Consider the following 23,349-nt stretch of genomic DNA (forward strand, 5'->3'; position numbering starts at 1 on the left):
CTAGGTGTGTACCCTGATCGGGAATTGAACTGGTGACCTTTGGCTTTGCAGAGCCATGCCCAACCAACTGAGCCACACCCAATCATCAGGGCCCAGTGAATCCTTCTTTAATGAAGGCATCAGGGTCAAGGTTTATTACATTCCTTTAATTTCTGCAGATTTTTATTGGTGACAATGTTTGGCATTAAAAGTCAGGTGTTTTGTTTGACTTATGGTTGGATGTTTTGAATTCATATATTATAAAGTGAAGTAGAAGAATGATGTACATTTAACAAGTCTTTCTTCCCCTGACAAGATATGCTTCATCTCTGAGAGAATCCAGTAAGAGCAAAGCAAAGAAAGTGCTGGTAGATGTTAAGGAAAGTTGCACCTTATTTCATTCAGTGCACAAACTCAAGGACCTTGTCCTCGCTCACCTAACAGCATTAGAACCCAGTGCCACAGGGATGTGTATTAACACACCTGTTTGAGCCTGGATGGTATAGCTCAGTGGGTTGGACATCAGCCCACAAAGCAAAAGGCTGCAGGTTCAATTCCCGGTCAGTGCATGTGCCTTGGTTGCAGGTCTGAGACAACTGATTGATGTTTCTCTTCCTCTTTTTCTCCCTCCCTTCTCTCTCTAAGAATAAATAAAATATTTTTTTTAAAAAACTTACTTGAATTTAACAATGATGTCAGACTCTATGACAGAATATGAGTCTGATTTGACAGACTGGTTTGACTGTGAGAACTGGTCTTGCCAATTAGGTTATGTGGCAAGTTTTTGCATAAATTAAATGAGTTAAATCTGTAGCCTTAGATTTTTATTTTTTTAAATAGATTTTATTTATAAAATCTATTAGATTTATTTTATTTTTATTAGATTAATCATTTATTTATAAAATCTATTAGATAAATCTATTAGATTTTATAAATAAATGATTAGAGAGAAGGGAAGGAAGGGAGAAAAAGAGGGAGAGAAACATGGATGTGCGAGAGAAACATAGTTTGGTTGCCTTCCGCATGCCCCCAACTGGAGACCTCGCCTGCAACCCAGGCATGTGCCTTGGCTGAGAATCAAACCAGTGACCTTTGGATTCACAGGCTGGCAATCAATCCACTGAGCCACACCAGCCAGGGCATGAGGAGTAGCTTCAATGTTCTCACACTACCCCCATCCCCCAAAGGTAGTTATGTGAGGTGATGGAGGTGTTTGCTAACCTTTGTGTGGTAATCATTTTGCAATACGTACGATATCAAATCATCATGATATACACCATAAGCTTACACAGTGTTATATGTCAATTACATCTCAAACCAGGGAACAAAAATTATTGTTTATCCACAGATTAATGCATTTGAAAAAAAACCAGCTCGTCCATGTCATAGAGCTATAATTCCAATAATATTTTTACTTTTTGTTTAGCAATTATTTATATACATTTACAATGTATTTCTGTTTTGATTAACACCTAATAATAATTGTAGTGATAATCTGATCTGAAAGAAAAATTTCACAAGAGGCTTTTTGTCATAAGTAAAACAGATTTAAAATTTCAATATGTTTACATATTTTTGCTTCCAAGAATTAATACAAAGTGATAAAAGTGATTAGAACATTATAAAAGGCTTCCATGCATATATTACCTTGGAATATAGTGCTGTGGAGAAAGAGCAATGGAAATACAGGCTCATGAAGGTGAAAGAATAATATGATTTCTGATGTAAATGAAAAACTTGTTCATGATTTTTATGGCGAGGGCTGACTACTCCTACCCTTCCTGCATGTTTTTGCCTAAAACTTTTAGGAGGTGTCCAAGAAAAAAGTTGGAAGATCACTGGTTCATCCACTTTCTGAAAAAGCACAGGTGTGTAATGGAGAAGAGGAGAGAAAGCTAGAGGGAGGCCCATAGCAGAGGAAATTTTATTTTTTAAGACAGAAGATGTGACCATGTGTTTGGTAGGTATCACACCTGTTTTTCAGAAAAGAGCAGCGCAAAGAAGCCGTGAGTTTGCTCCCAATGAGGAGACCCTGGAACTAAACCCAGGCCGTACAGCTGACCCTTGCACAGTATGGGTTTGAACTGCTGGGATCCACTTGCACGTTTTCCTTCCTGGGAGTCTGCAGATGCAGAGGGCCGACTGCACACATTGATCTAAGCCATTTTACACAGGAGACTCGAGCGTCTGTGGATTTTCATATCCATGGGGGTCCTGGAACCAACCCTCCTCCCCTCCATGGATACTGAGGGACAACTAAGTTTGGGGTAAGTCAAAAGTTATACCTGGACTTTTTGACTGCCCAGGGGTCACTGGTGTTCCTAACCACTGAGTTGTTCAGGGGTTGGGATGGGCCAGGTTGTGCTGCCACACCCACTAAATCTCAGTTAACTTAACACATCTCAAGTTTATTTCTCTCCTTACTGCTTGTCCTAGTGTGGGTTGGCAGGGGGTTGCTCATCTTCGCCACTGAGACCCTGGCCACCAGATGATGGTTTCATCTCCATAGTCAGAACAGCTGGCAGAAAGAGATACCATGATACTCACTAGCTTTTAAGAAGATGGGAAGTTCACAAGTATTGTTTCTGCGTGTTTCAAGTGGGTCAGAGAAGTGCCAATCCTATCAGGTGCCTAGAAAGGGCAAGATTTGGAAACTTAGATGAGCACAGCTAATAGGTTAAGTTTTATTGACTACTCCTTGTCGTTTCCAGTATTGGAAATAGCCACAGATTTGTAGTATCTGGTACCTACTTTGAGACCATGTAAGATAAGGGTAAAATATGACATTGTTAATTCATTTCAACAGATCAGAGCCAAATGGGTTCTGGTCTCTGCCAGTTATTGTCATGTGGGCCTGGAAGCTCCTTCGCCTCTTCAGGTCTTCGGAGAGGATTTGATACTCTTCCAGCTCCAGCGGTTTTCTGGTTGTGACACGCTTAGGTAACACGCCAGCAGTGTGCAGTAAGGAGACAGCTGGACAAGCCTGCATTGTAATAGCGATTTTAAGTCTAGGGTCACTCGACTTTTAATGTTTGGCTCATTTGAGGGAGATTTTTTAAACTACCCGTGGCCGGCCTCCTTCCCAAACCCTCTGGGAGCGGAGTCCAAACAGTGGTATTTTTAAAGAGCTTCCTAGCTTGGTGCGCTGGGTGTTCTTTAATCCCTTACTGCTTGTTCTGGGGCTGATGACACCTAGTGGACGCATTCTTTTAAAAGAATCTGAAATCCAATCCTTTTTCTTCTCCCAAGCGTTGTCGGGGTTGCATTTTAATGAGGGGACATCGAGCTAGAGGAAATCTGTGGAGTCCCAGCGGGCTCCTGATGATTTGGGGTCAGCTGATTTCCCAGCGCAGGGGGCTGCGGTGGCGCCCCCTCTGCACAGGCGGCGCCCGTGCGCTGGGCGGCGGGTCTTGCAAGTCAGCTTTCTGCAGGACGGGAGGAAGGAAAGAAGCGAGGACTGCTAAGAGGAGAGAAAGAGGCAGAGAGAGCAGGGCAGAGGAAGAGCTAGGGAGGAGCCGGAGGAGACGTAGCTGCGGGCGGGCGGTCCCGGGTGTGGCCCTGCTTCCGGGCGGCGGCCTGGTCACCATGGCGGGCCTGGACAGCGGCCTGACGGTTCCCGTGTGGCTGGCCGAGGATGACCTGGGTTGCATCATCTGCCACGGGCTACTCGCCTGGCCCGTCACGTTGCCCTGCGGCCACAGCTTCTGCCGAGGTTGCTTGAAGCGCATGTGGGGCGCAGGGCCCTCCTGGTCGTGCCCCACCTGCCGGGAGGGCAGCGCGCAGCCGCTACAGCTGCGCAAGAACACACTGCTGCAAGACCTGGCGATCAAGTACAGCCGCGCGGTGGGCGAGGGGGAGGGCGCCGCGGGCCAGACCCCGAGCCCCGCCCCCGGCTGCGCCCCGCAGCCCCCAGGCCGCGCCAAGCCGCAGTCGGTAGGGTAGCGACTCCGGCTCTGCTCTGTCGCCCGACCCGTCCCTTCCCCTCCATGGCTCTTCCTCCCTCATCCTTTCTACTTTCAAATTACTTTTCTCCATCTAAAAGTAGAACCTGCCCTTTTGGAAACTTCAGAAAAGTATGAAGAAGCAGGGGGAAAAAAAATCAAATCTGAAATTCTGTCAACCTCGTTGCTCTACTCCTTGACACAGTTATACTTCTTTCCAGCCTTTCCACTGTCTAAGAACTTTTTTATTGTGGTAAAATATATATAACACATTTTGCCGTGTTAGCCATTTTTAAGTGTGTAATCTAGTGGCTTTGGTTATGTTTACAATGTCATGCAATCATCACCACTGTTTCCAGAACGTTTTCATCACTGCAAACAGAATCTCTGTACCCACTACGCAGTAACTTGCATTCTCCCCCGCCTAATTAGAAGTTAGCCTCTGGTAACTTCTAGTCTACTCACTGCCTCTATGAATTTGCCTACTCTAGATATTTCATATAAGTGGAATCATACGTCTGTCCCTTTGCATCTATCTTCTTTCACTTACCAAGTTTTCAAGTTTCGTTCACGTTGTATGTGCCCTGTGTCCAAACTTCATTCCTCTCTGTGGCTGAATAATATTCCTTTGTTTGTATGTACCACATTTCTTAAAAATCCACTCATGCATCCATGGACATAAGGATTGTTTCCACCTTTTGTTATTGTGAGTGATGTGGCAGTGAACACTGGTACACAAGTATCCGAGTCCCTATTTTCATTTCTTTTGGGTCAACACCTAGGACTGTATTTGCTGGGTCATAGTGTAACTTTATGTTTAACTTATTGAGTGATAGCCAAACTGTAATCCACAGCAGCTATACCATTTTATATTCCCACCAACAAAGTAGGAGGGGTCGGTTTTCCCCAGCTTTTGCTCCTGGGACTTAGGGGTTTCAACTGTAATCTTTCGCCCCAGACATCTGCAAGTTCCGTTCAGCTTGCAGCATTTGTGAGCCATGCCCTACCGCCTGCCTTTCTGGCCTGAGCCCCAAGTCAGGCGAAGCAAAGATGAACATCCTGTGCCATTCCTTCTGGCAGCCCCCAGCCAGCTTAGAACAGACACACATGACCATTTGCGAATAAGGTCTGCTCTGCTCCTTCCAGAACCAGGACCACGGCGGGCCCCAGGCTGGGAATCTTTAATGCTGTCACTGAGTCAGGGAGGGAGTGGGGAAGGGCAAGGGAAAACACTGCAAGCTTTTCTACTGCCAGGTTGCTCTTTTTCTGATTCAGTGTTTTCCAGAGTTTTGACAAAGTTTGTTCTGGCAATTTGTTTCTGCTTGTTTTCCAATGTTTCTGTGGGGCCCAGGAAGGGGTGTGGGTGTTGAGAGCTTGGAGCTGCCTATACCATCCTTTTGTTGTTCTCTGGAGTCCTTTTTGTTTGTTTGTTTTAATCTTCACCCAAGGATATGTTTATTGATTTGAGAGAGAGAGGAAGAGAGAAACATACGCACCCCGGCCAGGAATGGAACCCGCAACCCAGGCACGTGCTCTGACTGGGGATCAAACCTGCAAACTTTTGGTGCATGGGATGGTGCTCCAACCAACTAAGCCACCCAGCCAGGGCTCTCTGAAGTCCTTTTAAACAGAGTTGAGGTTATCTTGTATAGCCAGGTTATGTCTTCTTTATTAAAAATGAATTAATAGACTTTAATTTTTAGAGCAGTTCTAGATTTACAGAAAATTGAGCAGATAGTACAGGAAGTCCTTATATACCCTGAACAGTTTCCCCTGTTATTAGCACCTTGCATTACTGTGGTACATTTGTTACAATTGATGAACGAATATTCATACATTGCTATTGACTAAAATCCATAGTTTACATTAGGGTTCACTCTTCGTGTTGTACAGTTCTGTGGCTTTGGACAAGTGTTCGAGGTCATGTATGTACAATTTGGGTAGTCATACAGTTTTACTGCCCTGAGAACCCTCTGCACGCCTCCTATGTACACCCCCGACCCTAGCTCTGGCACCTACTGATCTGTTTACTATCTCTCTAGTTTGCCTTTTCCAGAACGCCATGTGGTTGGAATCATATGGTGTCTAGCCTTTTCACAATGGCTTCTTCCACAAAGCAAAATGAAGTGTTGTGGCATAGCTCATTTCTTTTTATTGCTGAACAGTATTTTCTCTATTCACCTTCTGATGGACATATCGGTTGCTTCCATTTTCTTTGCAATTATGAATAAAGCCTGTTCTCTACTTTAAGTCACATGTACAGCATTATCCCTCCAGTTCTTAAAACTCTTTGTTGATAGAGTTTATAGTGATTGAATATACTTTGCATTGGCTTCTACATTAAAATGATGGTCTTTGGAGGGTAGGACTTTTCTTCTTTTTCGTTTTCTAGATTTTCTTAATTTGCCATGATAAGTGTGCATTTCTCTTATGAACAGAAAAAGCAATGCAGTTATTTTTTTTAAAAGTTTTTAATTTGCCCAGGTGCCTGGATAAGGGGTCCACTCCAGAGTTCTGGCTGCTTGGATGTTTAGGAGAGGGCCTGGAGATTTCAGAGCGAACAGTGTTACCATCACTTTAGAGTCTCCAAGGTCCTTTCACTGTGAACAGTTAGGTGGATCCTTTCCCCGTGGAGTTCTGAGAGGGAGGGATGGGCACTTTCACTTTTGAAAGGAGTGGGTGGACCTGGGATGAGTCAGAGGCAAGAGAGGAGCTTAAACCTGAGCCAAATGCCTTCCACTGCACCACTCACTTTATCAGCTGCCACCTACTCTGCCAAATGTCCAGGCTCATACCCATTTCTTCTCTGACTTTCCCTGTTCGTAGTGACCCCTAGGCTTCGAGTCACATTTCCATCCTCTCGCCTGGGTCTGGACAGATGGGCTCTGGTTTCCTGTTATGGCTACTGGACTATCATTAAGGGAAACGGGTGTGCAAAAGGTTTGGGGAGCCTACCTCCTTGTCCTCTGAATATTTCCGTCACTCCCTTGCTTGCTCCGTTATCCAGTCTTTACCCCCTGTCTAGAGCTGGTTCCTGGGTCCAGTTTCGTGTTCTGCTTTGCTCTTTTAAAGGTGGCGGCACCGAGGAACATCACAGAAGTAGGTCAGGAGCTGGCAAAGCTGGCGGAACAGCTTGTAGACATTGTCAGGAGCCTTCAAAGTCAGACACAGCTCCCAGACTCTGGACCAGACAATAAACTGAACATCCCAGGCACGGTAGGCTCAGCTGGGAGGGAAAGGTTGTCAGCGGGGGTCACGGGGGGGGGGGTGCACAGGGGGCGTTGTGGGCAGGGCTAGGGAAAGCTTCCAACTGGAGTAACATGAATATGTTTGCAGTGGAAGGATGCACTAAGTCTCAATCTTTTACCATTCTCTTTACCGCCCAGCGGGATGGCTGGAAGTTTGGAATGCTTGAGGTGAGCTGGGAAAGCTTCAAGTGGCCCAGGTTCCATCCTTATCACTCCACCCGACCAGCTCTAAGCTCTCCTGTGGCCTCTATGTAAACCCTGCAGACAGACTAATCCTCTCGGCAGCCTTTGGCACGGTTGGACCCCACCTTCATTCTTGAAGCTTTCTTTTCCCTCTGCTTCTGTGACATGCGTCTTCCAGCCTTCCCCTGTTTCCCTCTGGCTGTGCCTTTTCTGTCTGTTTTGCAGGCTCACTCTCCCCTGCTTAGCAGCGAAATGCTGGGGTTCCTCAAGGCTGAGCTGTGGGTCCCTTTCTCCTCCCCACACCATGGCTTTCATTAGCGCAAACAGACCTGGCCACTGCCCGAGCTCTGGTCTGGTGTCTTCCTTCTTGTATTTTCCCCTTGGCACCTCAAAGGCACATCATTTTAACATGCCCCAAACTGTTCCTTCTCTGGAATTCCCCACTTTCCCAGCACTGTTACTCTTCTGGCGCAAGCCAGAAATCTGGGAATCATGTCCCCTCCTCCCTCACCTGATGAAACATCCCTCCTTTGACACTTCTCTAACCCAAGTTTATGACCATTCTCGCCTGGATTTTGCTACAGCAGCCTCCTAATTGCTCCACTCTCCTCTAGTCTGCTGTCCTCGCGGTCATCAGAACGACCTTCTTAAACACAAATCTGATCCTGTAACTCATCTGCTTAGCAGGCTCCAGTGACAGCTGTCTGGGTGGGATTAAGAACCCGCCCCCCCCCCCCCTCACAGAATCAACGCATCTCCCATCTCAGTTCACCTGGCTCTTCCTGGCTCTTCAAATTCCAGCCACACAGGCCCACGCCACTCCCTCCAGGGTGTTGTCCCACACTTTCCCACTACAGAGCACACTGCATGGAATGTTCTTCTTTCACCCGTCACCCAGTAATGCCTGCTCATCCTTCAGGGCCCAACTAGATCACCACTGTCTTGGAGAACCCTTTACTGATTTCCTTCAACGAGTCAAATCCCCCTACTAGGGGCTCTCGTGATTTCATGTACCTTTCATGTACAGCAGCTGTCTCAGCTGCAACTTGCTAATAATCAGTGCCACAATTCATAGCGTCTGTCCTTCCTCTTCTCCTGCACTGGACTGGAAGCTTCAGGAGGGTAGAGACCTTGATGGCTTTTGTTCTTTTGTTCACCCTGGTAGCCCCGGGTCTAGCACAGCGCTAGACACTTCCCACTGAATGCCAGCAAGTGTGGGACACAGTGTGCAGGGTGGAAAGTCAGTCTGAGAGTCTGACTTTCAGACCTGGTCTTGCCCACTCACCAGTGTTATGACCTTGGGCAAGTCATTTCACCTTTCTGAGCCTCAGGTTCCTATCTGTAGAACAGGAATAAGGAGGTCAATTAGTCTGATGTGGGGATTAAAAGGGATTTTGTATAAGAAAGTGCTTTAGCAATGTGAAATGTAGAACAGTAAAATTAACTACCGCAATTTTTAGTTCAACTTCATGAACTTTAGCTTCTTTTGCAAAATGGGGACAATAAACCTACCTCGGAAGGTTGTTATGCAAATTAGAAGTGAGCAGTGGAAGGCAGTCAGTAACTGGTGCCTACTACTGTTAGGATTGGTGGGAGAAAGGGGAAACGGCGGATGGGGAGTTGGGCAGGAAAGTCCGGGGCCGCAGGTGGGAAGGAGCAGATGGGAGGCTGTGTTGGGGACTAAGAGGACCTGAGGTTAAAGAAAATCAGTGAGCATGCGCTGGAGGCTCTGGCGAGGCGAGCGGGCTGGCGCAGACGACAGGCTCGGGCTGGCTCTGGAGAAGCTGCACCATACGGACACCATGGACACGACGACCGCGGTCTCGGCGCGCTTGGTGTCGCCTGTGGAGCTCGTCTCAGCGGCTTGCCATCTGTGTTATTTATTTTGTGAAGCCGCTATTATACAGATCTAACAACTTTTAACTTTTTTCAGCATTACTTAGGAAATTAACATTTATTATACGAAGTACTAGAAAATACATAGCAGTTGAAAGAAAATAAGTGAAAATCATCCATAACCCCATTGCTCTTTAATACTTTTGCTGCACTATGTGTTATTCCAGATTGTTTTCAAGGCATATAAGCTGAGGGCCTATTATGTGGGGTTTTGGGGGTTTTTTAGATTTAGTTATTTAGTTTTAGAGAGAAGGGAAAGGAGAGAGAAAAAGGAGAGAATCAATGATCAGTTGCTTCCTGTGTGTGCCCCAACTGGGGACCACGCCTGCAACCCAGGCATTTCCCCTGACTGGGAATTGAACCAGTGACCTTTCAGTTTACAGGATGATGCCCAGTCCACTGAGCCACACCAGTCAGGGCCTAATTATGTTTTAAAAAACTTGTTAGGATACAAGTGGGAAATTATATAATGGTTGCAGAACTGGAATATACTACTTGATGTATTCCTGAGGAGACTTTCATCATTTTCTAAAAAAATGTTTCTTCGACAGGCGGACCATTCCTTGGCTTCTCCAAAGCTAGTGGCTTCCGGCACAACTGAGAAAAAAATGAGAGACATTCTGCATGACCTAGAAGATATCCAGGGAAAATTACAGGAAAGTTTCCTGGGTAAAGAGTGCCTGGAAGAACAAAGGCAGGGTGAGCTGACTTATTTGGAGGGGAGGATTAAATACACGGGTTGGGGGAAGTCGTACAGTGTTCCATGGATTTGTTTTTTGGGGACGTGATCCCAGAACCCAGTGGCATTGTCGCTGTGGTGTTGTCAATAAGGAAGGAACGGGCTGAGGTATTTCGTGGCTGGCTGTGTTTGGGGAGTGACTGGAGGTGTGATGTAACACAGGCCCTTGAAGCGATAGAAACTCATTTTCTAAGACCTATAAATAAATATGGAATCTGGACCAGATTTGGCTCACTTACCACTCATCTGTGTTACCTGTTGGAGGAGATTCAGAAATAGGATGCTTTTTATTTTTAACCAGTGAAGGTATGAACAAACATGCAACTTTGTAAGTAGTTCTTGACTGATTCTATTAAAATGTAATCTCTGGACAGTTTGTTACTACTGAACAGTAACAGTGTAGACAAGCACCCTTCTGTCCTGGCTCTGTAGGTCCTCTGTTGTTCCCCTGGTCGGTCATTAGGGAGAAGCAACGAACACCGTTCCGTGGACGTCAGCTCTGGCCCCCCTCGGCTCTGCCCCCTCCTCTGGCCACCGCCAGCTTTATACACTTTAGAGACATATCTCTCACAGCTTCTTTAAAAAATGTAAATGAACTTGCTCTGCTTAAAAAGTCATTCCTTATTTAAGTGGAGAAACATGACCCCTTGGAAAAATTTTCTTTGGGAAACCAAGTAAGCACAGTTTGTTAGTTGTTACAAAAATGATCTGAGAAATAAGTGCCCTCTTGGCTCCTGTGTACTCCTGAATTTAGGTTCCTTAGTGATTTTATTTATTTGTATGAATTTTAAATTAATTTTAAAATTCAACATATAGGTTTGAACTTAAAATTTTAAAATTAAATTTTAAATTGAAAAATCAAAACAATATAAAAGGATATACAACAAAAGTCTTTCCCACTCTTGTCCAATTCCAGCTACCCCCTTCTCAGTTAACTATATTTATTACTTTCTGGAATGTCCATTCAGAATTCATTTATGCAAATACAAGCAACTCTGAATTTATATCCTTAGCTCTCTGAATCTTTTTTCACACAAAAGGTAGAATACTGCATATACCGTTCTGCATTTTGCTTTTCTTCTTTGCTTCATATACTTTGCTTCTACCTTGATACATATACGAATCGGTACCTTACGCGTTTTCTCTTTTCTATAGCTGCATGCTGTTCCAGCTCATGCACATGCCAACATTGGTTTACCCAATCCTCTGCTGATGGCTGCATGACTGGTGCTGATTGCTTACAACTGCAAACAATGTCGATGTTAAAAACTGTACATACATCATTTTATATGGGTGCAGACAAAGTGCCAGTAAGGGTTACAGAATCCTAGGGTAAATTCATTTGTAATTTTGACATCCGTTGTCAAATTGTCCTCTGTTGGGTCGTATCTCCGCTCTCACAGAAGAAGTGTGTGTCCCCAGAGGCTGCCAACTGCATGGGTGGTCAGACCTTTGTGATTGTTCTTTTTTGCCAATCTGATGGGTTAAGAAAAGTAACATATGAGTGTTCCATACTTTTAATGTGCACTTCTCCACAAATTGTGTTTATATCTTGTGTTGTATCTTTTAAAAATGGGCTTTTAGGAACTTTTTAAATAAATTTGCAGGATTATTTACTTTTTGTGTGTGAGATAAATTGCCAATTTTGTCCCTCAATTTGTCATTTGCCTCTTTGTTCTGCTTGGCAAGACTTCAGACTACCACATAGATACTTCTCTATTTTTTTAAGTAATAAATTTTACCAATCTTTTCTCCTATGGGTTTTAGATTTTACATTTTTGTTAGAAAACGTTACCACCCCAAGTTTAGAAGGGAATTTTCCCATGTGTGTCTGTTACCCTACTTTATATCTTACATTTAAATCTTTGGTTTCACATGTTACACTTTGACCTTTGACCCACGTGAAGTGTGTCCTGGCATGTGTCCCAGTGAATTTTAAATAAAGTTTACATAACTCTACTTCAAAGACATCCCTTTTATCCTGTTTTTATATTTAATGATGTTGGCCTGATTGAAAGTTGCATCTCTTTTAACAGGAGAAACATGATTTTTTGGAAGAAATGATCAATTTCTACATTATTTAAGTATGCACTTAAATTTTTCTCAAGTTTTAATTGTGGTAATACACACGTAACATAAAATCCAGCAACTGAACTGTTTTTAAGTGTGTGGTTCAGTAGTGTTGAGTACATCCACATTGCTGTGCAACCAAGCTCCAGGTCTTTCCAGTTTTGAAAAACTGAAACTATATTATTTAAACAGTAACTGCCTATCCCCCCAGCCCCTAGCAACCACCGCTCCACTTTCAGCCTCTATGAATTTGATGATTGCTTTAGTACCAGATATGGGTGGAATCTGGTGGAATATGGGTGCAGTTACTGTCTTTTCAAGACCGGCTTGTTTCACTCAGTATGATGTTCTCAAGGGTCATCTGCGCTGTAGCGTGTGTCAGAGTTTCCTTCTTTCTTCGGGCTGACATTTGCCGTGCTCACACACTGCCCTTTGTTTGTCCATTTAACCAGCAGTGGGCAGGGGGCTGCTTCCGCCTCTCGGCTGTGGTGAATGAGGTGGCTGTGGACATGGGTGTGCAGGTGTCTCTTAGAGATCCTGCTTCCAGTTCTTCTGAATACGTGCCCAGAAGTGGAAATCCTGGATCAGATGGCAGTTCTGTTTTTCAATTTGTTTTTTTTTAAGATTTTATTTATTTATTTTTAGGGAGGGAAGGGGGGAGAGACAGAGAGAGAGAGAGAGAGAGAGAGAGAGAGAGAGAAATTTATGTGCGGTTGCTGGGGGTTATGGCCTGCAACCCAGGAATGTACCCTGGCTGGGAATCGAACCTGGGACACTTTGGTTCCCAGCCCGCGCTCAATCCACTGAGCTACGCCAGCCAGGGCTTGTTTTTCCGTTTTTTGAGGAATTAGGTATATTTTAGTATTTTTTTTAAATTCAACTTATAAGATGTTAGTATGCCTTAGCAAGTACGGTATACTTCTTTCTTTGTGATTGTGTTGTTTTGGTTATTTGGGCCAGCCCAGGACATTTTTAAACAAAGAATCTGGATATATCCCTATTTCCTGAAACATCATTCCCTGATATTTTCACCAGATTGTTTTTAAAACAATAGATTAGTTGTTCTTCAAGTCCCTGCTTTAACAGCTGCCAGGCAATTTGGCGGCTCCATCACAATGGTCTCCTTTGACCCGATGAAAGCGCACCATTCGCTGCATGGAAACCACATTCTATGCAGAACAAGTCAAGGTAAACAGAGCAGTGCTGTCTACACCTGTTCCTGGTGGAGCATCATTTTATCTTCCCAAGGGGTCCTGGCTACTTTTTAAAAAGGAAAAAGCCTGTAGCCTCTTCTCTTCTTTTAATAGAAAATGAGATTTTTTTAGATACTAGTATACAGAAATTCCTTACTAATTAAATTTATATAATAATCATTTCTGTAAAATCTACTGCTTGCTGAAGCATCAATTTTTTTTTCTTTTACAAACTCTACCATAACCAGTGGGTAAACAATTGAGGTTATATCCAGAGAACTTAATATGTCATAAAACTTCATCTCTTTAATGGTTACCAGTGTTTAATAGTTACTCAACATTTATGCATTTACATCATCTATAATTTTTTACAAGATTTTATTTCTTTATTTTTAGAGATAGGAAGGGAGGGAGAGAAGGAAACATCAATGTGTGGTTGCTTCTTGTGCACCCCCTACTGGGGACCTGGCCTGCATCCCAGGGATATGCCCTGACTGGGAATCGAACCGGTAACTCTTTGGTTTGCAGGCCAGTGCTCAATCCCCTGAGCCACACCAGCCAGGGCTTCTATCATTTTTTTTTCAAAGTATCTTCAAGAACCAGTGAAGTGTAGCTTATTGTCCCCTATCAGTAGGGGGAAAACATGGTGACTTAGCTAAAAACATTTTTAACACTATGATTAACAATAAGTAAAAATCCCATCAGCTCAATATAAGAACAGTGTTGCCCACCTGAATTTTGATCATGGTGTCTTGAAGGATAGCTGTCCTGCTCCAGTCTCCTCGCAGCCCACACCCAAGACAGGGCCTTCTGTCTCTTCATAATCTGACTCTTAGGTTCACTTTAAGCTGCTCTTACTTCAAACTGCAAATGGGGGAAGATTTCACCTTCACAGTCCACACTCCGACACTTCCTTTACTTTCTCCTTGTCTACCTGGTACACGGACACTGGAAGCACACAGCAGCTTTAAGTTAGCAGTTAAACTTTAGTGCATTGCGAAGGAAGTAGAAGGTGTCAGTGGGGTGAGATGACTCTCACACCAACTCACGTTTCCTGGGTTTTATAACAGTTTAAAGCGTTGACATGGGGTTCATGGATATTCTGGGTGTCAGGGTACTGTGATCCCCTGGAACTGTATTAGTTAACTTATCTGATAAATATACATCAAACACTTCCTATGTACCTGGCGCTAGGCTTGGTTCTTAGAACACAGAGATGAACGAGGAGCCAGCAGTGAGCTCAGAGCTCAGCGAGGAAGGAGCCGGGAAGCACACAGCGAGGGCAGGGGGCGCATCGCACCTGAGCTGGCTGCGCTGCCTGGATGTGTCCGACACCAAAATGTGCTGCTCAAACGCTGCATACTGGGCGGAGGGCGGGGAGGGGGGGGACGGCGTGCCAAGCCGCATGCCCTAGTCATGATGTTTACATACCTTCTACTTGCCTTTTTTAAATAGCTTTTTTTAAAAATTTAATCTTTATTGTATTTTTTCCCATTGCCTTTTTTTTAATGGGACTTTCCCCCCTCCTAATTGTTTTTGATTCCCTAGTTAAAATCCTGGAAAGTCCACCTTCCTCCTCATGCCCACAGACTGACCAGGGCCGCCTTGCATCCTGGCTTGTTCGGGGTAAGTATGCGGTCTGCTTAAAACCCAGGTTGGGCCTGCCACAGAGAGGAGCTGAGAGAGCATGCAGTGTCCATCTCCCTGCTTGCTGGGCCTGCCCACCCCAGACTAGGTCCCTCCACGTGGGGAGCAGATTACAAAGACAGAGGGGTTAAAGGCTCCCAAATACCAGGCTAAGCTGGACCTGTGAGCACTCAGAGCCCAGGCAGCCTGTGGCATCCATGCTGGGGTCACCTCATACAGCCAGCTGCCCATTCCCCAACTTGATTAGTTCTGGTCCTTGTCCCAGTCTGGGGTAGTCACGGAGGGCTTGGATCCTGGAGCCAGACCGCTTGGGTTTGACGTCCAGCTGCCATGCTCACTAGCTGTGTGATCTTGGACCAGGTGCAGAGCCTCCCAGAGCCTCGGCTCCGTCTTCTGGAAGGTGGACATAATAGTACTTATTTCCCTCATGGAATTGTCATGAGGGTTAAATGAGTGGACGTGTTTAAATGTGTGCCTGGAGTAGCGATGCTACGTATTAGCATTTATTTACTCAACAGGAAACAGTGTAAAATACACAAAAATGAATAAGCTATGATCCTTTATCAGGAAGCTTATGTACAGCTAGAGAGAGGTAAACAGTCATGGTGATAAGTTCCTGTACTACAAGTAGAAAATGACATATTAGGAAACAGGTAAAACACTAGAGGTGCTGAGAAAAGCAAGAGGCCACTTTTTTGCCGGGAGGGATTCAGAGAGGGATCCCTGAAAGAAGGGTAACGGTAAGTGGAGATTAAGGAGAAAAGGGGTATTGTTAGTAGACAACATCGGGGTAATGACAGAGAATAGCAAGTTGACATACCAAATCAATGCCGGCATGAATAAACCTGTATTGTAGCCAAAGATGCAAAGCTGACTTTTGCTATTTGAGAACCTTTCAGCATGGACAATCGGAGATGTCTGGTCACAGTCTTATGTTTTCTTCAGGGTTCATCAGTCCAACCTTCGACCTGAGGAGCCTCTCGTGTAGCCTGGAGGTGTCTGAGGATTGCCGGAAGGTGACAGTGTCTCGCTTCCAACAGCCTTATTCCTGGAGTCGTGACCGGTTCACGACCTGCCAGGTCTTCTGTTCCCAAGCCTTCTCTTCCGGGCAGCACTACTGGGAAGTGGACACTCAGCACTGCAGTCACTGGGCGGTTGGCGTGGCTTCCTGGGAGATGAGTCGAGACCAGACACTGGGAAGGACCAGGGACTCCTCGTGTCTAGAGTGGAAGGGAACGAGCCAGCTCTCTGTGTGGCACATGGTCAAGGAAACCATCCTCGGCTCAGAAAAGCCTAAGGTGGTGGGCATCTATCTGGACCTTGACCGGGGGAAGCTGGCCTTCTATTCGGTGGCTGATCAGGAGAAGCTTCTGTGGGAGTGCACAGTCTCTGCCTCCTCGTCCCTGCACCCTGCCTTCTGGCTGTATGGTTTACATCCTGGAAATTTTCTGACTATAAGGCCAGTAAGGGTGTAAAGGTTAAATAAGCACAGGGGTTTCCGGTCCTCTCTCTGTGCCTTCAAGCAGGACAGCAACTGGACAAGAATCCCACTCCTGACATTAAGGCGTGTGCAGTAAAGGGTTAACACTGCAGGCTTGGGATGTTCCATTCTGCACATTAGAGAAAGGAAGGGCCCTTGACAGGCTCTTGGGAGGCAGTCTCTAATCCCTTGGAATATCCTGCCTGATAAGAGTGTCTGTTTACCTGGGGGCCTTGGGCCAGCAGGTATCGCCAGCTTGACCTCCTGAGAGGCTGGAGACCAAGGTCAGCCACCTGGTTGGCGAGGCCTGCCTACCTGAATGCCTTCCTCCACTACAAGCCCTGGATGCCACGGCCTGGGTGAGATTCCGGGTTGACAGTGCTCCTCGCACGCTGGCACACACTGCTGCTGGGAGAATGAAGCCCTGTTCCTCTGACTCCACTGGGAGAGGAGTCTCCTGGCTCCTGCCCTAGGTGCCTTTCTTTTTTTTACTACTGGTTTTAATACGTATCTTTTCACTGTAATAAACTGTAACCAAGTGTATAAACCTTTGCTGAGTTCTGGTGAATCACTGAACCTGAGAGTGGTTTTAGGGACCCCTGAATACAAGGGGCATGTTATGGATCTCTGTGTAATAATGTTTGCACAAACAGCAACTTCAAGCAACATACATTTCCTGTCTCAGCTTCAGTGAGTCAGGAGTCAGCCACAACCGAGCTGAGGCCTCTGTGTCAGAGTCCCACCAGCTGCAATCAGGGTGTGAGCTGGGGCCACAGTGTCATCTGGGGCTTGACTGGGGGCGGATCTGCTTCCAGTCTCCCGGGGTTGTGGGTGACATTCACTTTTTCACAGGGCTTCCGTTTCTGGGGAGCATTGGTTTGATATGATTTTAAATCCATTTTTTTACGACTTAAGTGAAGTTCTCTTAACCCTGTTTATGGCAAAGACAAAAAATGGTTTTAGAAAGAAAGTTGTTTTGATGTGTAAGAATGAAGTCGGTTGTGTCAGGATGCCATGGTTTCACCTGTGGTTGTTGATAAGCACTCAGTAGCTCGGCTGCTCAGGGGCCCTGCTGGGGGCTTATTGATAAGGACAAGTGGAGCAGCAAGGACGGCACAAGGACACTTAGACTGCAAACGCCGGTGCGCGCCCGTGGGTGGGGCTGAGCTGGCCGTGTGGGATTGGCTGTGTGTCAGTCTGCACCAGAGGCTAAGAACATTGCACACAAGGATTCTGAAGCAAATCCCTAAAAAATGCAGCATATAGGAAGTCTACAGAACAGATTACGAGTGAGAAGCTGGATATGGTTAAAGTGGAACCAGATGTTAAAAAATTGGAAGACCAACTTCAGGGGGGCCAAATAGAAGAGGTGTTCTCCAGGCTGAAAATGGACTATGTCTGGCGGGAATATTGGTACAGTGGGAGCCATGGGAGCCTTAAGTGGAAGAGCCTCCTGCCAGCCAAGGGCAGTGGCCAATATAGTCACCATCAGATGGCTTGTGCGTTGATGGGAAACTGTGTAATCAAATGTTCTGTTATATCAAAAATGTTTCCATATTATTGACATCCTATAATCAAGAAAATTGATGCAGAACATATTTAGGAGACTTGTCTAAAATGATGATTATGGTAATAGGCACTCCGAACTAGTTTTTGTTAAAGCATTCATTTAAATTATTTCAAGATGATATTTTTTTAAATAGAGATTCTGGGAAGATTTGAGAGTTAATTAGAAAAATTCCTGTATATTGCAATGGAGAGGACATGTTCAAAAAGGGAAATATTTTTAGTAGTATCTTCAACACATTTGTTTTTTATTCTGAAGAAATCAGAAGAGGAACTTATTATTGCTTAAACAAACTGTGTAGGTCACTGTTTAAAGTGAATTATAAGAGTAAAAAACATCAAATTAGAACTCATTGTATAGTTCAGAAAATTGATTTTGTATTTAAAAGAAAGATTTCTTATTTACAGTTGTAGTTGAAAAAACTTTTTTTTGCCTCATTTAAGGAAGTTAGCTTTCTTGCCCTTAACCAAACTACATCGGGATAGAAAGAGAATTTCTGTAAAAGAAGAGATATAGGAGTTCCTAAAGTTTATCTGGCATATGGATAGGATTATATTCAAAACATCTTAGTTGTATGGTTATAAATTCCAAATGGAATCACTAAGTAATCTTACTGTTTTCAACTCTGAGTGTAGCTGGCTATCAAACAGAAGATAAAGCTGTTCAAGGAAAGAAGCAATAGACAAGTTTAAGGTTAAACCAAAATAAAACTACGTCTCAGATGTCCTCACCTTTCCTTCCTAGCCCGCATCACTGCCAAGTACTGAGTGCAACCTGACGTTTCTTACCGTGAACCGCGGCACTGCTGGGCTTTCGCGTGCGCGTGCTTGTGCGCATGCGTACGTGCTTTGCGGTCTCTGTGGCAAAGCAGATTCCTTAAGAATGTTCAGGATGAGAAAAGATTCTATTTTTACTTTTCCCCATATATTTCTCTCCTTATAGAGCTGTACATTAAATGGTAAATACATATTAACTGGAAAAAAAAAGACTCAATACTGAGAGTTTGCAGAGAATACCTGAGAATTGTTGGCCTGGGCAAGGCAAACCTTTCCGGACCTAAATTAACTTTGGGGCATTAACTCCCATTTGGGAAAGGTGACGCTCACCAGCAAAAGCCTCGCAGCAGCCTCTGGAAGGAGATCCTCTTGCCCAACACTGGTGCCATCATTCCCAGGCGACGTGCTCTAGCGATGCGGGACTATTACTTTTGCCCGCCCTGGCAGCTCTTGGTTGGCTAAGCCTTCTCTTTCAAGTATCAAGTCCTATCAAGGTACATCTCAACTAAATTTGGACTTTATTCCTTTCATCTCCCCTTGCTTGGGACAATAGTGTAATGAATCTATCACTGGTTCCGAGTATGTTATTTCTTTATTGGCTTACTAAGAAACATTTTCCTGTATGCTATTGGCTTGTGAAATTATTATAATTCCGACAACAAAGCCATGTTAAAATAAACTATTGTCAAAAACAAATTCAGTCTCTGAGCATAATTTGCCCCCAAAACAAAACGGGGTGGGGGGTCACGAGGGCTATCTTTTGATCTGGCCAGCACAAGGTATATCGTTCTATACTTGATTCCTCCTATTTGTCTCTAAAGATTTTATTTATTTATTTTGAGAGAGAGGGGAAAGGAGAGAGAGGGAGAGAAATATCAGTGTGTGGTTGCCTCCCATGCACCCACTACTAGGGACCTGGCCCACAACCCAGGCATGTGCCCAGACAGGGAATCGAACCAGTGACTCTTTGGTTTGCAGGCTGCTGCTCATTCCACTAAGCCACACCAGCCAGGGCATGACTCTTCCTATTTTTAAAAATCATTTTATTATATGTAACAGAACAGATAGTTTTCTAACTACACAAAATATGTGTGGAGCAGAGTTAATTATTACAAGGTAAACACTATCAGGTCAAGAAATAAAAGCTTGCCCCCCACCCCAAGGGCTCCTTCATGTAGTCCATCCCAATCACAAAACCCTCCCTCCACCTGAAAGGAATCTTGACTTTTATAGTGGCCACTTCCTTGCATTTCTTTAAAGTTATGCATCCCTAGCCACCAAAGTTTAGTCTTGCCTAATTCAAAAACAGAACAAAAACAGAACAAAAAACCGATCTTTTTCTTAACAGCTTTGTTGAGATGTAATTTCCATACTGTAAAACTTACCTACTTAAAGTGTACAGATAGCCCTGGCCGGGTAGCTCAGCTGGTTAGAGCATTCTCCCGATACGCCACGGTCGTGGGTCCCATCCTCATCAGGACACACACAAAAGTCAACCAATGGATATGTCAGTAAGTGGAACAACAAATAGATGTTTCTCCTCTCTCTCTTTTTCTCTCTCAAAAAAACAATAAATAAAAATTTTTAAAAAGTGTACAGATCAACGTTATGTAGCATATTTATAGAGTTGTGAAACCATCACCATCATCTCATTTTAGAACATTTGCATCATCCCCAGAAAGAATGCTCATACCCATTAGCAGTTGGTATGTCTTGGAAGTCTCCTTACCTCCCTGCCTCCCCCTTCCCTCTCTTTTCTTTACAGTTCATCTGTAGGATGCCAGGCTGCAGAGCACCCATAATGGAGATGTGAAAATTCAGTTCTGTTGCACTGAGTTGGGCTTTGGCACACAAACCAGCCAGGCAACCTTTGACAGGACATTTAACCTCTTCGCCTCTCTTTCTCCTGCAAAACGGAAATAATTCTTTTCCTTTCCTCACCTTCTTCAAAGGGTTGATGAAAGAATTGAATGGGGTTGCTGAGAAAACGGGGGAAATGCCAGGGCAATTACAGCCACAGCAACAATGGCAGAACTGTATTTTAATATCACTCACCTTGGCCTCTAACATCTTGAGATTCACACCTAATTTTGGTACGTATCCTCTAAAAGAGGAGCAAGCAGAATTCTTCTGTGTGATGACCTTCTGCATAATTTGCTCTTAGTCTCACAACCACCCCGTGTCATGAATTTTACTGTTTCCTTGATAGCACACGAGGGGGTGGAGTCCAGGACAGGGCTAGTGGTTGGGCCAGGGTCAGACAGTGGAGTGTGGCAGAGCCAGGATCAGACCCAGTTTTTCCACTCTCAAGTCTGTAACCTTAATACCCTCAGGTGCGGCCTCGTCCCATGCCAAGAGCAGGACCTGGACTTCCGCTCTGATAGGACACAGTTAGCTCTAAAGTCGTGAGGTGCTCTTCCTTCCTCTGCTTGGTGTTGGTGGTGGTCCTCTACTAGTAGAGTGGTCTAGGGTTAGCTGAGCAAGGACAGGGCTTCTCTGTTTGTGCCTGATGACCATTAAAAGGCTCTGTGTGCCCTGGCCAGCTTTCTCAGTTGGGAGTGTTGTCCTGATGCTCCAAGGCTGCATCAGGGCACGTGCAGGAGACAACCAAAGAATGCATAGATGGGCAGGACCACAAAGAGAGTGATCTCTCTCTCTCTCTCAAATCAATGAATAAAATGAAAAACTGAACAAAACAAGGTTTTTGAACAAGCTTCTGTATTCTCACACTCTGCATTATGGAGCTTTTGTCTTCTCACCTAGAGTCGCCATGGTGTTTGCCTTGTAAAAGTGCTGAGAATGTAGAGGCCAGAGTTTCAGCCTCTCTAGGTCCTTTGCTTTAAATACTTCCCTTTCAGGTGCCTGGATAATGGGGCCTCTGTGAGCATGGGGTTTATCAGCTGGTCACATGATTTCCCCAAACTGGAGCCAAAGCCCAAGAATCATAAAGGTAGAGAAGGAAGGTTATCACTTTGGATTTCCTTGCTTTTGTGTCGAGTTTTCTGTCAGTATATCCCTTTCAGTACACTATGGAAAAATGGCACCCTTCCCTGGAACAAAACGTGCAATCCCCCAAAGGAGAACTGACACTGAAATGGCTCTTTTCAGATGAAGCAGAAGGACCTTTCACTTGGGCACGCCCTGTGTGGGGACAAAGGCTCTTCCAAAGGGAGGACACCAGGGACTCCGTGCGCAGCTTCTCACCCTACCTGGAGATGCTTCTCTCAAAAGTTTGTGTGTTCTTTCAGTCCTTCTCTCTGTTCAGTGCTTTTTTTCTGAGGGTCAGGTTGTCCGTGGAGAGGGCTGCCTCTCTCTCTCCCTCTCTTCCCCTGTACTTCACACACAGTCACACACACACACACTCACGCTCACCAGCTGCTGAGGCAGTTACTGGAATGCACTGTTGTATCCTTATTGGGGTCCAGGGCTTTGGGTTCCTGGAAGAACCACCTGCCAAGCAGGAAGCCACAAGCCAATACCCCCTTTTTTTAACTGCTCTTAGGGAGAGAGAGAAAGTGAGAGAGAAAGAGAAGCATCGATTTGTTGTTCCACTTATTTATGCATCCACTGGTTGCTTCTTATTTGTGTTCTGGCCACAGGTGGAACCCACACCTTGGTGTATTGGGTTGATGCTCTAATTAACTGAGCTACTTGGCCAAGACAGCCTCCACCTTCTTAAGCTCACAAACAAATTCTAAGACAGTTATATCTATCTGTCCCTTGCTTCTCTTCAAATAATTTTTTTTCTGGAAAAGCTTATTTGAAGACTTTGTCTTCTAGCTGATTACAGAAACAAACCATAACACAGAACCGCAGTGCTCTCTGGGAGACGTCTCTGGCCCTCTGGCTTGGGTGGAGGGAGAAGTCTCTTCCCCAGGTGCGGCTGGGACCTTTGACAGGAAAAAGAGACTCTTCCCTGGCGTGTGCTCAGTTCTGTCATCACCTACTGCTGCTGAGCCCTCAGCCCCAAGCCCCAAATTCATCCAAGTTCGTAATTGCTCAGAACCCTAATCGCAACACAAAGTCCTCTTTTAGAGGACTGCAGGATTGTTCTTTAGTTATATTTAGGTTAATGCTGAAGGTTTGTTTTTAATCTGGGATTCACCTTCCTAATGAGCCACAGGTTTCTTTAGGACAAGCTTTCTCAAGCTTCAGTCTTCACACGCCACAATTCCCGTGACGTCTGTTTATCTCCTGTGCCATTTTTTCCTTAATATTTTATCCTAAACCAACTCACTCCCCCTCCCACCCCAGGTACATTTATTTCAAAAGGAAACTTTAAAATTTTTATGTAAGTGGAAACCAGAATCTTGTGTCTTAAACAGAGGGGGTAACTCAATATGTATGTTTCCAGGAAATGAAACAAGCTGACTAGCTTGATACTGTCATCTGCCTAAGGCTCTGAACCTGAAGCTTGCTCAGGATCTCTCTCTCTCTCTCTCTCTCTCTCTCTCTCTCTCAAAAGGAGATTATCGAGTGTTAAAGACGTACTGAAACTTTACCTTGACTTAATCAGGATGGAAACAATAGAAAAGGGAAACACTTTCTGGCATAAGAGTCCCGTTTCTGATGTCCCCACACCATTTACACTCATCTCTTATTCCACCACTTCGGAAACCAGGGTTCTAAG

At 44.8% G+C, this 23,349-nt stretch overlaps 1 protein-coding gene, 1 long non-coding RNA gene and 1 pseudogene across 2 annotated transcripts; 2 read left to right on the forward strand and 1 right to left on the reverse strand.

The window, feature by feature from the left end:
* The first annotated feature begins 2,696 nt into the window (after positions 1-2,696).
* RNF135 (ring finger protein 135) lies at positions 2,697-18,908 on the forward strand. Its single transcript, XM_036033396.1, has 5 exons — positions 2,697-3,912; positions 6,993-7,136; positions 9,799-9,946; positions 14,798-14,875; positions 15,842-18,908. The coding sequence occupies exons 1-5, from the start codon at positions 3,250-3,252 to the stop codon at positions 16,369-16,371; spliced, it is 1,563 nt and encodes a 520-aa protein (XP_035889289.1). The 5' UTR covers positions 2,697-3,249; the 3' UTR covers positions 16,372-18,908.
* LOC118502141 lies at positions 6,380-6,939 on the reverse strand. The gene is made up of 2 exons (XR_004904824.1): positions 6,876-6,939; positions 6,380-6,462 (listed from the first exon to the last, which is right to left on the reverse strand). It is a non-coding gene; the product is annotated as an uncharacterized LOC118502141 (long non-coding RNA).
* Positions 17,356-18,919, forward strand: LOC118502140 (annotated as a pseudogene).
* Positions 18,920-23,349: the final 4,430 nt, after the last annotated feature.

Source organism: Phyllostomus discolor, chromosome 8 (genome assembly GCF_004126475.2).
Source record: "Phyllostomus discolor isolate MPI-MPIP mPhyDis1 chromosome 8, mPhyDis1.pri.v3, whole genome shotgun sequence".
Lineage (NCBI taxonomy): Eukaryota > Metazoa > Chordata > Mammalia > Chiroptera > Phyllostomidae > Phyllostomus > Phyllostomus discolor.

Excerpts from the sequence above, each read along its gene's own strand:
- RNF135 (XM_036033396.1), top strand. The coding sequence starts at position 3,250 with ATGAGGGGACATCGAGCTAGAGGAAATCTGTGGAGTCCCAGCGGGCTC. Across the intron at positions 7,137-9,798 it reads AACTGAACATCCCAGGCACG|GCGGACCATTCCTTGGCTTC; the intron begins GTAGGCTCAGCT and ends TTTCTTCGACAG. Across the intron at positions 14,876-15,841 it reads TGCATCCTGGCTTGTTCGGG|GGTTCATCAGTCCAACCTTC; the intron begins GTAAGTATGCGG and ends TGTTTTCTTCAG.